The sequence below is a fragment of the Antechinus flavipes genome, chromosome 5 (assembly GCF_016432865.1).
Source record: "Antechinus flavipes isolate AdamAnt ecotype Samford, QLD, Australia chromosome 5, AdamAnt_v2, whole genome shotgun sequence".
Lineage (NCBI taxonomy): Eukaryota > Metazoa > Chordata > Mammalia > Dasyuromorphia > Dasyuridae > Antechinus > Antechinus flavipes.
The window spans coordinates 135846654-135861479 of NC_067402.1; the positions used below are offsets into that span (position 1 = coordinate 135846654).

General features: G+C 33.6%; 1 protein-coding gene across 7 annotated transcripts in view; it reads left to right on the plus strand.

Annotated features, from left to right (window-relative positions):
* The window catches only part of DOCK4 (dedicator of cytokinesis 4), a 506986-nt gene that overhangs the window by 473683 nt on the left and 18477 nt on the right, over positions 1–14826 (plus strand). For all 7 annotated transcript variants that reach the window (XM_052001087.1, XM_052001089.1, XM_052001090.1 and 4 more), the window contains 7 exons: positions 410–496; positions 1931–2035; positions 5218–5359; positions 6497–6663; positions 10785–10871; positions 13353–13529; positions 14703–14786. In XM_052001087.1, the coding sequence (XP_051857047.1) occupies positions 410–496; positions 1931–2035; positions 5218–5359; positions 6497–6663; positions 10785–10871; positions 13353–13529; positions 14703–14786 (849 nt within the window). The remainder of the gene's footprint in view (positions 1–409; positions 497–1930; positions 2036–5217; positions 5360–6496; positions 6664–10784; positions 10872–13352; positions 13530–14702; positions 14787–14826) is intronic.

Here is a 14826-nt window from a genome sequence, read left to right on the forward strand (position 1 = left end):
TCTCTCATAGAGGCAATATACTGTTAAGTGTTTACCAACTTGCCCTCTGGAAGAAAAAAAAAAGTGTACATGACACATTTGAGTTTAATTTGAATCATTCACATTTTCTCCATTTATTTTCTTAAGTCTAGACAATCAACAAAATTATGAAGCCCTGATTTGTACTCTTTTCCAATTTCTAAGGTGCAAATGCTCACATTGAAAATTTAACATATAGGTGGAGTTGGCTCAAGCTGGCTCCAGTATACCCCTTCAAGCATAATATACTCTAGTGATAAAAATTAATCTGTGATCTAGGCAATTTGAAATTTTCAAAGCAAAATACTTAAAAGGACTATATCATAACTAAGGGGTACAAATTACATGGCATGATGAGTGAATTTTTTCTATGTCATCTCTTTGTTCACAGTGTTGGGAAAATGGCATTATTCTTTGCCGGAAGATTGCAGAGCAGTATGAAAGCTATTATGACTACAGAAATCTGAGCAAGATGCGGGTAACAAATTTGGTGGAATCTAATCAAAGGGTTAAGGGAACAGCTTTTTCAATTAGTTTTCATTTGCAATAATGCAAATCTTGTTCAAAAAAATTTTAGACTGTTTCCTGTGAAATGTGCACTGAAATTGGAAACAACAAATAGACCTTCAGTTTGATTATTTGAATAGAGAAAGGGTTGGAGATCATTAATCCATGATTTATTCAATACTGCATTACATCTTCAATACCTAATCTACTCTCTGAGTGAGATTTTTGGCTTTTATAAAAAATGCTCTTCAGACTCTCACAAGGCAATACCTACATTTCTCTCTGACGCCACATCTCAGAAAAATCTTCCAAGGAGAGCACTAAAAATCATAGAGTTAACCCAATCAACATTGGGTTAGATTTTCCTTATAAAGAAGGAATAAACTTTTGTTAGTTTTATTATTGAGGTAGAATGGTGGTTCTTTACCACAGAAAATATGTTTTTAAATGTAGTCCATACTATCCTTGTTTTGACAGGTCTTGGACTTTGAGATTCAGACTCTTGGTTGTTGCTATTTGACATCTTGTCCCTGTAACTGAAGTGAGAGTTCTGGTATTGGGTCATAGTATCTCTTGGGTGCCATAGTTGCAAAGATTTTTATAAATCCAGAGCATGGAGTCACTCTTGCTGCTCCATGGATTATCATCCACAGAGAAAAAGTTTTACTATATAAACTTGTGTGATGCTAAAACCATGAGTGGGAAACTATATGCACTTTGTAATGCCTCATGATTTCAGTAGTATCAAAGTTATACTTAAAGGCTTTCTGTACACAGGGGACTTAATATATGGAATCATTTGTATAGGAATTGTTCCTACAAAAACTAGTCTCTAAGGAATGTTCCCATCCTCTGGAATGAAAAGTTAGCCATTTGTCAAACTGAAACCCACAATTGTGTACATCAGACCATCAAAGTCCACATCACATACAAGTGTAATTTATTATTTATAGAAATCCCTGGATTCATTTGTGTTCTGAAAGAACCATTCCACTCCTCCTACTCTCCTTCCTCCAAAAAGAAAGAAAGAAAAAGAAAAACTACTCCCATTTTCTGTCATTTCCCTCACCAGTAATTTCCAGGATACTACTTGTCAAATTGATCACTTGACCATTCTGAGTGAATAAGTATTGTTTGATTTAAAATGCAAAAGGTTTTCATTCTGACATTCCATATTAACTTATGTTTCATTGTGAATAATGTATTGCATGATTGTATTGTGAATGAATAGAAATAATTCAGTGGAGCTTGAGGATACATTTCACCCAAGGACACAAAAATGTACAAGAAAATCATCTTTTTGGAAATTAAACTAAGAAGTTCAAATGTTCAGGAAACAGTACTGTCTAATTACCAGGTTAAAGACCAAGCAAAAATGTTTAAAGGTTTTCTTGTACTTTCTTAGATGATGGAAGCTTCTTTATATGACAAGATCATGGACCAACAACGTCTTGAACCAGAGTTTTTTAGAGTTGGATTTTATGGGAAAAAATTCCCATTTTTCTTAAGAGTGAGTACATGAGAGTTTTAGCTTTCTTTCATACTTTTAATGCCAATTCCTCTAATTAGAAGGAATCTGGCATGTTAGAACTGTTTCACCCTTTCTGCAAATGTTTTTAAAAAATCTTCATATTATGTTTTTTATCTTTTAAGCTTGAAATCCATTTGAATTCTGCAGTAGTATCAATTTAGAATTTAGAACAATAATTACTTCTCCTGTCTTGATTTATTGCAAGCTATTAGATATACTGTGTTGTATAGTTATACTTGTTTCTTCTTTTTAGTCTTGTGCACCCATGTTTCTAGTTAACAAAGTTAATGCTGCAGTTTTTATAACTTTTATAATTAATGGAAACCTTTCAAAAAGGTGTAGCAATTCTACATCTTGGAATGTGAATATAGAAGAAAGGGGATTGTTCCATTTGAATTCTGCAGTAGTATCAATTTAGAATTTAGAACAATAATTACTTCTCCTGTCTTGATTTATTGCAAACTATTAGATATACTGTGTTGTATAGTTATACTTGTTTCTTCTTTTTAGTCTTGTGCACCCATGTTTCTAGTTAATAAAGTTACTGCTGAAGTTTTTATAACTTTTATAATTAATGGAAACATTTCAAAAAGGTGTAGCAATTCTATATCTTGGAATGTGAATATAGAAGAAAGGGGATTGTTTTATTAATTGAGTTGTTTTAGGAAAGAAAAAGTCAACACTACACCAACAATTAAATTCTTAGTGGTTATTACTAATAACCATTTTGTACAAAATAAATTGTTCAAAAAGTACATGTTCATAAAGAAAGTTCTAGTTATATAATGCCAAGGAATAAGAGACATTGTGCTCCATTATCTGTATTTCTTATATTAGTGCCAAGAAATGAATAAAAAATTGAAAGTAGAACTACTTCAAGGTACTAAATGAAATACATATATTTTGTATCCAAATTGAAGATTTCAAGGAAAATAGAACCAAATAATTTTTTCCTTAAATCTTAATATTTAAAAATTTTAGTATTAATGGTGCCTCAAATTTTACTTTGTATCTGAACATATACTTTGATGTATGAGATGGGGGAGTATAAAAGGGAGGGATGGAAATATAATTAAGGTATATTTTAAGTTTATCTTTAAGTTCAAATAATTGACCATCTCCTGAGTGTTTGAGTTCATCTTAAAAGTTTCATGCTCCAAAACTCCAATCAAATCAAGAAAATATCAATTTGGTAATTCACTGAGCATCCATCCTAATAATTGATTAAATTTCTTTATTGAAATGCTTTGTATACCGAGATTCTTTGTCATCACTTAGTCTTTAATAACAGGACATCTATATATTTTGAGACATGGTAAAATCTGAAGACCAGCAAGTGAGGTTAGTCCAACTTTCAAAAACAATGAAGTTTCTTTCAAAAGAAACTACTTTTATTGAGTTTAAAAAAAAACAAAGTTAACATATCTGAGTTTATTATTAGCAAATATGCAGGGCATGTCCTATATGCAAAAGTGTGTATATATACTCACATATACATATCTGATACACTGTACATGATGGTGAAAGACTCACTTTCCATGTAGAGAGACTTAATTTTCATGTAGAGAATCACAAAGGGTGGTTATTTTTGAAATGGCAAGTAAAAGAAAAGAAACTATTTGACCCTTCTCTCACCATTGGAATCTCTACCCAAGACATTCTAGTTCAATATCTATGAAGTATAATATAAATCCCTTGAAGTATCTAGTAAGCACAATTAATGTCAATTAAAGCTGCAATAAGAAAGATCTGTAAGAGGTAAGAGTCATTAATTTTCAAAGACAGTTTAGCAAATTAGAAAATGGCATCAGTTAATAGAATAAATTTCATTAAATAAGTCCCTTGAAAATGTTTTATCCAGGGTATATATCAATTTCTAAGTCATTCTTTTAAAAAAAAACATTTCTTGCATATTAATGTGATTTCTTACTGAACAATAGGAAAGCATTACCCTCTGTTGGCAAAAAATGAGCTTTGCAGGGCTATTTTTGAAAATTCAGTTCTTCAGCTGTTCTGTACATTCTTCTTCCAGGAGAAATTCTCTCTCTTTCCTGATAAGTCAAGACCATTTAAACTATAAAATACATGAAATAGCTAATATTTTTTCTTATAGGAAATAGCTTAACAAATAAGACTGCTCTAACAGAACCTTTCATTTCTCTGAAATCATTGTGATATGAAATATCACATATAGAGAATATAGGTGTTTATCTAGAGAGAGATATTTCTATCTTTATCTCTACATAATTATATACTGGGGGGAATGTTCTGACATATGATTAGGGAAGAGAAATTCCAGTGTGGAACTTTCACCAATTAATTTAGGTCAGCAGCTTATCTAACTTACAGTGTTAAAAGCTCTAACTTCTATTTGGGCAATATGTCTATTGCCAATATATTTTAGAGGCAGGATCTGAGTGAAGGTTTTTCTTGACTCCAGATCCAGCTTTCCACTCTGCTACATAGTGATTCCATTATACCCATTGCTTCTTTCTGTACCAAATTGTAGTAGAGCAAGGTCCCCCTGAATTATCATACCAAATAGTAAAGTTCATTTCAGAATTATTTCCTTTTCCCCTCATATCCTCATTGAGCTCATAAAGGTTTACTTATAATACTCCAAGATTTTACAAAACTGTCTTCACACACACAAGCATTGCTTTAAAAAAAAATTCAGCCATTAAATGATGATTGATGTTTCATTTCATTCATCTATTTACACAGGAGCCATTAATTTGATATTCTTTGGTGGAGATAAACACAATAGTTTTTAACCAAGCTGTAGGGTTATAGAACAAGATGGATTGGATCTTTGAAATTATCTCTCATTTTACTTATCCATGTTTGCATTCAGACTGAATGGATTGACTTTGTTTTCAAAGTTTCATACTTTGAAGCAAATCATGCACTCCCGTAAAAAAAACAAAAACAAAAAAAAAACTATGAGATAGCATATGTTAAAGGTTATTTCAAAAGCTTTAAAACAAAGTATGTAGCCTTTAGTTTGTATAGTTAAAAGTAGTCCAATTTCTCGTTTTCAGACTAGTATTAATTCATGTAATCAACCTGATGCTAAGATCTGTCATTGTTCATTTTAATATTGCTATCCTCTTCAATTTAATTTGCTTATTGTTTTACTTTTCTTGTTCTTCCCTCTTTAGAACAAAGAATTTGTTTGCCGAGGGCATGACTATGAAAGGCTGGAAGCTTTCCAGCAACGGATGCTGAATGAGTTTCCACATGCCATTGCTATGCAACATGCCAATCAGCCTGATGAGACCATCTTTCAGGCAGAAGCACAGTGTATCCATCCATGCAGAAGGGTGGTGGTCTTGTCAAATAGCACTGACCATTCACTGCCCAGTTTTGTTCCCAGGTTGTTAAGTTGTTACTCTATTTTGTGGGGAAAAGAGGGTAATTAATGTCTATATACTAGGTATTTCTGTCTCTGCTCATTTAATTTCACTGGGTTCCTGGCAAACAGTTTCCAGCTGCTCTGTTTTTAAATGATGATTGGAGTTGAAAAGAAATCCTTTATATAGGAAAATCTCCTTTTAATTAAAATTATTCTCCAACACAGCCATGTTTTTCAAAGCTATTTTAACAGTTCCTCTTAATTTATTTCCATATTATATAATAGTAACTAGTTCAATTCAGAGAAAGGATAGCACTGTTTATTTGCATAATTCACTATCCCCCTTTTCTTTGGTATTTTCATTCTGAAATGGAAAAATGAGGAAAGGCAGGACTGCTTTTATTAATTGCTCTTCAGAATCTTACTCACCACTGTCTAAAGAACAGTAGATCAATCAGACTCTAGTAGTTAGAAGCAAAGTTGATTAACCTTGGTACTCTTTTATCTGACTCACTCAGCCTACAGCCATGAAACTTATTCTTTAAACCACTTGGAAGGTTTTTCTGGACACCCATGAAACCATTTTAAAGTAAAAACCAAAAAAAGAAGGAAAGGAAATTATTTAGCGATTGTACCTATTTTTTCCCTTATAATGACACAAAAGAGAATGCAAGATTTAGAGTTGTATTATAAATGATTTTAAAAACCCAGATCAGTAATAAACAAAAATCAAATTACAAATTAAAAAAAATTCTTCAAAGGATATTTATGCCTTGGAAACAGACACCAAATTTACCTACCTAAAACTATCACTAGTTGGTTCATGGCCCACAGATTTTAGAAAAATTTTCTATTAATTGGGATCTCAGTAATTTTTTGCTGACTTAAAAAAAGGGGGATAATAGGGTTGTCCCAGAATTGAATGGAGCCAGCAGCACTGTTCCTGTCTCATTCCCTCTGTAGATCTTACAAGAGAGAAACAATTAATGTTTATCTACAATTTGATTGTAAAAAGCCTTTAGATCCAGATAAACTTCCTTGGCTTTTGCAATTCCAGGTTTCTTTCCTTAATCATTTGAACACAGATCTGCAGATATATGCCGTGACTCCCATCCCAGAGAGCCAAGAAGTCCTGCAGAGAGAAGGCATCCCAGACAACATCAAAAGCTTCTATAAAGTGAATCATATATGGAGGTTTCGCTATGATAGGCCATTCCACAAAGGAACTAAAGATAAAGAGAATGAATTCAAGGTATCCTCAACTTTTTTGTGTCAAATCTTCTCAACTATATTGTAAACTCTTTGAAGGCAGAGAATGGATCTTTTCATTCTTTTGAACTTTCTAAAGCAGTTAATATGGGAAATATAGCAGGACCTATGTCAATAAATGCTTAACTTGATAATTTAATTGCGTTAAACTGTAATATGAGACTTGTGTAGCTAAAAGAGAAATAGACTGGAATTCCAGTCTATCCCTGGGATAAATAACTACTCTGTAGTTTTCTTATCTGTAAAATAAGAGTCTTTGCCTACAAAAAAGTACTTTTTATTACTATCTGTGTTTTTAACATGATTATATTATGGGAATTTCAAAAAACTTATTCCCAGATATAATGTGATGAAGTTTAAATATGATGACTTTTAAGGTGATGAATTTTAAATAGATTCTCTTACAGTAGAAAAAATTTTGTAGCCTTTGGAGAATCTTATTAGTTTGTTTTAATTGCTATTTTTATTAGAGAACATATATTATCGTATATGTGGGAACCTGTCATATGAAGCAGGGTGAACCCATCTTTTGTTTCTCCCTGCTAATCTAATCATCTGAGTCTCCTTTCATACTCCAAGTAACCTTGAACTTTCACAAGTGAAGGGTAATGGAACTTGTAATCACACAATCTAGGGAGAAAGGCAAAATTCTTCAGCAAATAGAATATAATATGGCTTTCTAGTCCTAAATACTGAGATATCTTGAAGATAGTATCTCAGGAGAGAGAGTAGATTCTTCTGAAAGTCTAATCATGGAAAATACTTAATTTGATGTTTAACTGCCTCCATCATGCCTCTATAAAAAGACATAGAATTTTGGATTTGGAAGGGACTTAGAGATCAACCAGTAGAAAACATTCTGGTGTGGGTGTGGTTGGTACTCAAAAATAATTAAGTTCTTAGTAAATGTTTATTGTATTCATTTTATTATCTAAGTACCTATAATTTATATCTAATTCTTGTTATAAAAAACTCTTGTTATATTGTTTCCTATTTAGCTATCCTATCTAAAGTAGATCTTTTTTGGGTAGGTATGGCAGGGAGAAATGTAGAAAACTTCCAGTGTGGATACCCTTCCTCCAATGCTAACCAGCAAGTTGTCACTAAGTACCTAGGGTCCTGGAAGGCTAAATAATTTGCTTATGGTCTTGTAATTAGTTTTGGGAACAGTTCCAATGGCTAGAGTGCCCAGTCTGAAGTCAGAGATACTCTTCTTGGTGAGTTCAAATTTGCCTTCAGATATTTATTAGCTGTGTGACTCTGGGCAAGTCACTTAACTTTGCATCATTTTTTCATCTATCAAATGAACTAGAGAAGGAAATGGGAAATCACTTCAATATCTTTGCCAAGAATACTCCAGATGGTCTCATGAAGAGTTATATACAACTGAAAAACGTCTAAACAATAACAAATCATGTTTGTTAGAGGAGGGAATACATTTATCACTTCTTGACTTCAAGGATGGACCATGATGCAGTCACCATTTTGTCTTTCAAAATTTTTCTTATAACTGCAGAATGTGAATATAGGGCCTTATCATCATTCCATTTTTTGAGTTATTAACCATACTAATAATTTTTCTAAAATAACAAATTCAGTTGCTTTAGAATTTGGAGAGATTGTTGTTCAAAACTTTTCTGTTTTCTGAGTTATATGTTGCTTTAAGTTTTGCAAAATGGTTTATATGTAGTATCTCAGTTGATCCTCACTGTAACCCGGGGAGGTAGATGCTGTCATCTGTATTTTATAGTTGGAAAAACTGAGAATTAGAAAATCCAAATGACTTTTCCAGGGTCACATATGTAGTAAGTATCTAAGGCAAGATTTGAACCTTCTGGCTGTTTAAATTATAACTGGAAAACAGATCTTTTGATGATGAGCTTCTTTATCATTAGGTGTGGTTCATTCTCATATAATAGACACATAGGCTTTCTTTCTGGGTCTGTATTTTGAACCTTTATAACTTGATAAATGCTACCAGTAAAGCTGGTATTCTGCTGACATAATTTGAGAGCCCCCAGTCATTGCTATTTCACAGTGAAATATTAAAGTAAGCTGAAGAGTTCCACTAAAAATGACAAAATATAGAATTTATGTTTCTTTGGAAATGAAATATGGTATAATAGATAGTCAGCTTCAGAGCCAGAAAGACCTGAGTTAAAGTTCTCCCTCTGAATTACTGTGTATATGACCCTGGACAAATGACTTAAGCTTTCAATGCTCTGGGTAACCCTCCAGGACTAGACATTGCAGAAAATGTGCTGACCTGCATTGGTAAAGGAAATTTCTTTCATAATTCATAATTTCCTTATGCCAATAGTAATAACTGTAATATCTCATCTTCTCTCTTCCTCCTTGGACATGTGTGTGTGTGTGTGTGTGTGTGTGTGTGAGAGAGAGAGAGAGAGAGAGAGAGAGAGAGAGAGAGAGAGACAGACAGACAGACAGACAGACAAAGACAGAGATACTGACCTAAAGTCAAAATATAAGTTAAAAGAAGCATTGCAAGTACTTTAAGGCTATTTATTTCCTGTTTATCTATGCCTGAATAATTACAAACAACTAGTGCAGAAGGGATTATTGAACAAGGTCTTCTTTTAATCAACTCTGCCATGTAATACAGTCCCAACTTATTGTGATCAATCTGCTCAACTAGAAGAAGAGTCTGGGTCGCTCTTACAAATATTGGAGTAGGGAAGTGGATCAATAAAGGGAAAGAAAGTACTTTATCTTGTTTTATAAGCAGCCCTCCCTCTCAACTTAAAGGAACATTGCAAAGTGAGAATTCTTATTGTACTGACTGGGCACTCAGAAAACAAAATAAATTAATCATAGAAAAAATAGAGGAGGAATAGAAATATATTACTCTGATGGTCCTGTTTTATAGAGCTCCTTTCTTTTTAACCATGCTTTTACATATGTAGAGCAGCTTCTTTTATAGAAAAATATTTTTTACTCATGGTTAGATAAAATCCACTTTCTGTGTGAGGAAATAGAGGTAGTATTAGGCTGAACCCATAAAGAAGACAAAGTTTGTTGCTGGAAGCTTCATGTTCTTGTTGTCTTTCTCTCCCACCAAAACTTGTTCGTTCTGCATTAATGTATCTTCATCCCTTTCCCTCATGTAAGAAGAATCAGATAATGTGATGAAGCAATATAAGATAGGAGGCAGATCATGAGGACCATAGGGTTAAAGCAGGCAGGAACCTTTGTGGGTATCTAATCCAATACCTTTATTTTACATTTGTCCAAAGACTATGAATAATGAATGGCAGAGGCAAGATTCAAATCCAGACTTGGTAATTCCAAGATGAGCACTCTTTTTGTTTTTTAAATATAAATAGCTAAGATCAAGGCTTGATTTTTTTTTCAGAATTTGGCTATGTGATATTGCCATTTAATTGGTTCAAAATATGTAATACGAATTTGGACAAGATGGTCTTTAATGTCTGTTTTAGCCCTATAATTCAATTATTTTGATACATTTACTGATTTATCTTCCACATAAGTTATGCTTTTATTCATCACTGTGACACAAACGTGTGTTCCTAAAGATTTTGGCAATTGGTTTTCAGTAGGAACTTAGTGGTAGACTATGTCTATCATAGTCTAGTTGTTTGTAGAAGCTCATCACCAGCAGTAGCAACTCTTAAGACTATTAGGTATAGATATAGAGGCACAAGATTTATGTTGCTGAAGAAAATACCTCAAAGTCATGGATGAATGAAATATTGAAGTCAGTTTATATCTAAGTCTTAAAAAGTAATGACAATGTAAAATGGTTAATCCTGTTTGAAATAAAACAAGGAAAATTATCTTTTCCCATTGTATTTGATCTGGGAGAATGAACACCCACAGAAGAAGAAAAAGGTATTAGGAAATCTACAAAAGAAAGATGAATATGAACATAAGGACAATGTCTTGAGCATTGTAGGTGCAGGAAAGATAAGTTACCAAGATATCAACATGTTATAAAGGCATGCCAGAGTAACTGGACAGACTAAAGCTGGCAAGAATAAAGAAAGTTTGAGAAAACTAAAATGTAAACATTAATATTAGTTTAGTAGTTGCATTCATTTATATATTTATCTCTGTATTTTGTAGAGTCTCTGGGTGGAGAGAACTTCATTGATTTTGGTACAGAGTTTGCCTGGAATCTCCCGCTGGTTTGAGGTGGAAAAGCGTGAAGTGGTAAGGATCAACATTTACAGCCAAGTCGTTCGTCTTAACAATTTTTCACTTGAAGCCATGGTGGTATTCATTGTTGGAATATATTTTCCTTCATGGGAATATTGCAATCATGAGTTAATGAATCTTTATCATATCAAGCATCATTCCCAAATAGGTATAATATTCAAAAACAGTATATTGCCCAGTATATAGCCTTTTATATCCACCAGAAGCTTTGGGGCATATTTAATCCCTTAGATGTGCTAGTATATTAATGCCCTATGATCCGTCTTGCTGAATGCCTTGAAGCATTCATATTATTCGTTTAGGCAGATCCAGGAACAGAAAGAAGGCCAAATGCAGATAGATGACAGTCATCTGGAAATCTTGGCTAAAGAAGCAAACATAACCCTAATCCCCTGCCAATTTCCAGATCCAAGAAAGAGAGGTGGCAGCCTGAGCCAATCCAGATTTCCCACCGAGCCTGTTGATGAGAGCTGCACTGCCACCATTTACCAGTTTTAGTTTCTACTCACCCAGACCTTGCTGTAGCTCTGGGGTCTTTCAGCACCTGATCTCTCCACTTGATAAGTTTTGCTTCATCTTGTAAAAAATGAAGCCAGCTCTCTCAATGATTCCCACCTGCTTCCCTCCAGAATGAAATGTGCTAATAATGAACTCATTCTCAGCTACTTTCTTGTAGCCTTTCCAAAGAATACTTATCTTGCCAACAAAGAAGCAGGTGCAGTTGATCTCCAAAATCAACTGCCAAGAATCCCTTATCCTACCTGAAATATTCAGTGAACAGTGAAACCATCCATTACATGACATGTTCAGTTAAACTAATAATTGAATGACATCTTTATTTTTGCAGTGGTTTAAGAAAAAAAATTCCAAGTAGATTCAATCCAAGAAACAAATTCAATTCATATGGAAAATTAGAACAAAAAAAAATCCATTTTTTGTGGCTTGAGTGGATGTTACTGAAATGCTATTTTTTCCCTTGTTATGTTGTAACATGCTTATCAGTTAGTAAAAATATTGGGGCTGGATGTTAGGTGCATGGTGTGGAAAGTTTTGTCCCACTTGCAAAGTTTAGAAATCCCTAGCAATAGCTTAGTCCTCTATTTCTGTATTAGGTCTACAACAAAAAGGGGGAAAAAAACTTGTGAAAACTAATGTATACCTGAAGACAAAGAGACAATATGGAAAGTAGCATTTGAGATGTCACTGCTATTTCTTTAAAAACTGATTCACATTTAGTCATACAAGTTGTGATCTAAAACATGCCAACTTTAGACCATATGGTAAATCTTTTGTATGAGGAAACTCCATAATAACTGATTAAATTCTAAGTTACCATGGTTATAAATTATTTCTTTCTCCATTGTTGGTCTTGGATGTTGTAAGAAATCTTTAACAATACCGACCTTACCTTCTTAACTGAAAGAAATTAAACCTGGCTGCCTTTTAATCTAATAATTTGGTAGCCTTTCTCTTCAAGGAGAGTGGCCCTTTGTTGTGTTCTCACTTAATTAAGCCAATAATTAGTAAAAGACAACAATAGTCATATATATGTATTTTCCAAATCTTTTAAAAAAGTAATTAATCATTCCCACTCCATCCTTTACCAAATCATTAAAAACAAATCATTCCACACCATTGAGCATAAAAAAAGACTGCCCTTCCATAAGAAGACCTTGGCATTTAAGTCATTTTTCTTCCCCATAATTTTCATCTTTTCAATAATGTGATAGCTTGTGGTCTCAGTTATAGTCTTACACAAATATCCTTTTCTTCTTACTTGACTATATTCCATGAAGTCAAAAATTATGCCTGATTCATCATTTTACCATAATCCTTAGCACCATGATTTTGCATGTAGAAGGTATGATAAATTTTTTTGGATAATTGTAAAAAAAAAATAATATGTTTGCCATATTTCTCAAATTAAGTTGTCATGTATTGAAGAAAATAAAAATGAGCTTTCAGAGATATTCAATCTTGCATAAAAAGTATAGGAATTTGCTTTAGAGAATTGATTATAGTCAATTCTTAATTACTTATTTCAGTGGAAAATTTAAGAATTGCTGACAATCCCAACTTCAATTTGGTCAGTGAATGGGTTTGGCCTGCTCTACCTTCTGAAACCTTGCAGCTAGTTTAATTTTTCTACCTTCATCTATTCTTCTACTTGGAATATGATAAAAGAAATCATGAAACCCAAAGGGTTAGATGCAGGGGTCCTCAAACTTTTTAAATAGGGGGCCAGTTCACTGTCCCTCAGACTGTTGGAGGGCTGGAATATAGTAAAAACAAAAACTTTGTTTTGTGGGCCTTTAAATAAAGAAACTTCATAGCCCTGGGTGAGGGGGATAAACATCCTCAGCAGCTGCATCTGGCCCATGGGCCATAGTTTGAGGACCCCTGGAGAGGTAATCCAAACTGGATAATCACATTTTGGAATTATTTAGTGTGGCTTTGTGACTAATTGCTTCTTAGGTGGAAATGAGTCCTCTGGAAAATGCAATTGAAGTTTTGGAAAATAAGAACCAGCAGTTGAAGACGCTGATTAGCCAGTGTCACACTCGGCAGATGCAAAATATTAACCCTCTCACAATGTGTCTGAATGGTGTCATAGATGCAGCAGTTAATGGTGGAGTTTCCAGGTACCAAGAGGTGAGAATTTTATATAATAGAAGCAACTCGCATTTATATGGTGCTTTAGGGTTTACAAAATGCTTTTTATAGTTTCTCCTTTGATCCTCACAACTCTTAAAGCAGGTGATGTTATCATTCCTGTTTTATAGATGAAGAAATCAATACTTAAGTTGACGTGATTGACCATAGTACAGAACTAGTGTCTGGGGCGGATTTGAAAATTCAGATCTGATTTACCAGTCCACAAAAAAATTGCTTAGCCAACCTGTGTATATACAAAAATGAATAAAGATTAAATGAATAAATGAAGTTTGGATGGTTCACAGTGTGTGTAAGCACAGTGGGTGACTACTTGCAAGATGGAAATTTTTATTCCGGAAGCCGCCACCAGTTGTCATCTTGACATTCCTCTAAACCAAAACAGAATGATATCACTGTTAGTAGAAAGATAATTCCATACCACCAGTCACCATCAATATAAAAAAAGTTTGTTCATGGACATAATGCCTCAAATAATTTTACTTAAAACACCTTCCTTAAAGAACCCCTGACCTCTTCTTAAGATTCTTCTTTTTCATGATTATTGATTTGTAGTTTCCATGGAAACACTTTTATGACTAATCTTGGTCTCTAGGAATGAGTCCAACTATCTCCTTATCAGTTATAATTGATTTGATATTTTTATGGATTTTATATTATCCACTGATTTCTTACTTTGATACCTCAGTGGGATACAGAGATGATTCTGGTTTCTCAAAGACTTTATATGGTAATAGCAAGCAAGCTGTGGCAGGTTCTATTAAGCTAACAATTCTAGCAGATTGAACTGTTAGCCACTGACCAGACTAATTAGCTTTGTTCAGATAGGCTCATCATAAGGTTACCTATTATCATAGGATAAGAGTTGGTCTTAGAGTCTAGTAAGTCTAAAATCCCCTCATTTTATAGCCAGGGAAACTAAGGCACAGAGTAGTTAACTGAGCTGTCCAAAGTCTACATAGAGATATAGTTTGAATCCAGGTTCTCTGACTCCATTGATCTTTATATTAAGCATGTATATGTGGCTCATCTTTACCCTTAATTAGCTTGTAGGTTCCTTAGAGGCAAAGATTGCAATTTTGTAAAAATTACATTTGTAAGTCTCCCACTGGTTACACAATGGATGTGACTGGCAATGTTTGTTTCTGGCAGGCATTTTTTGTGAAAGAATACATTTTAAACCACCCAGAAGATGGAGAGAAAATCACACGCTTGAGAGAACTGATGCTTGAGCAGGTAAGAAAATTGATACAACTGCTTATTCATTTTGCCTACT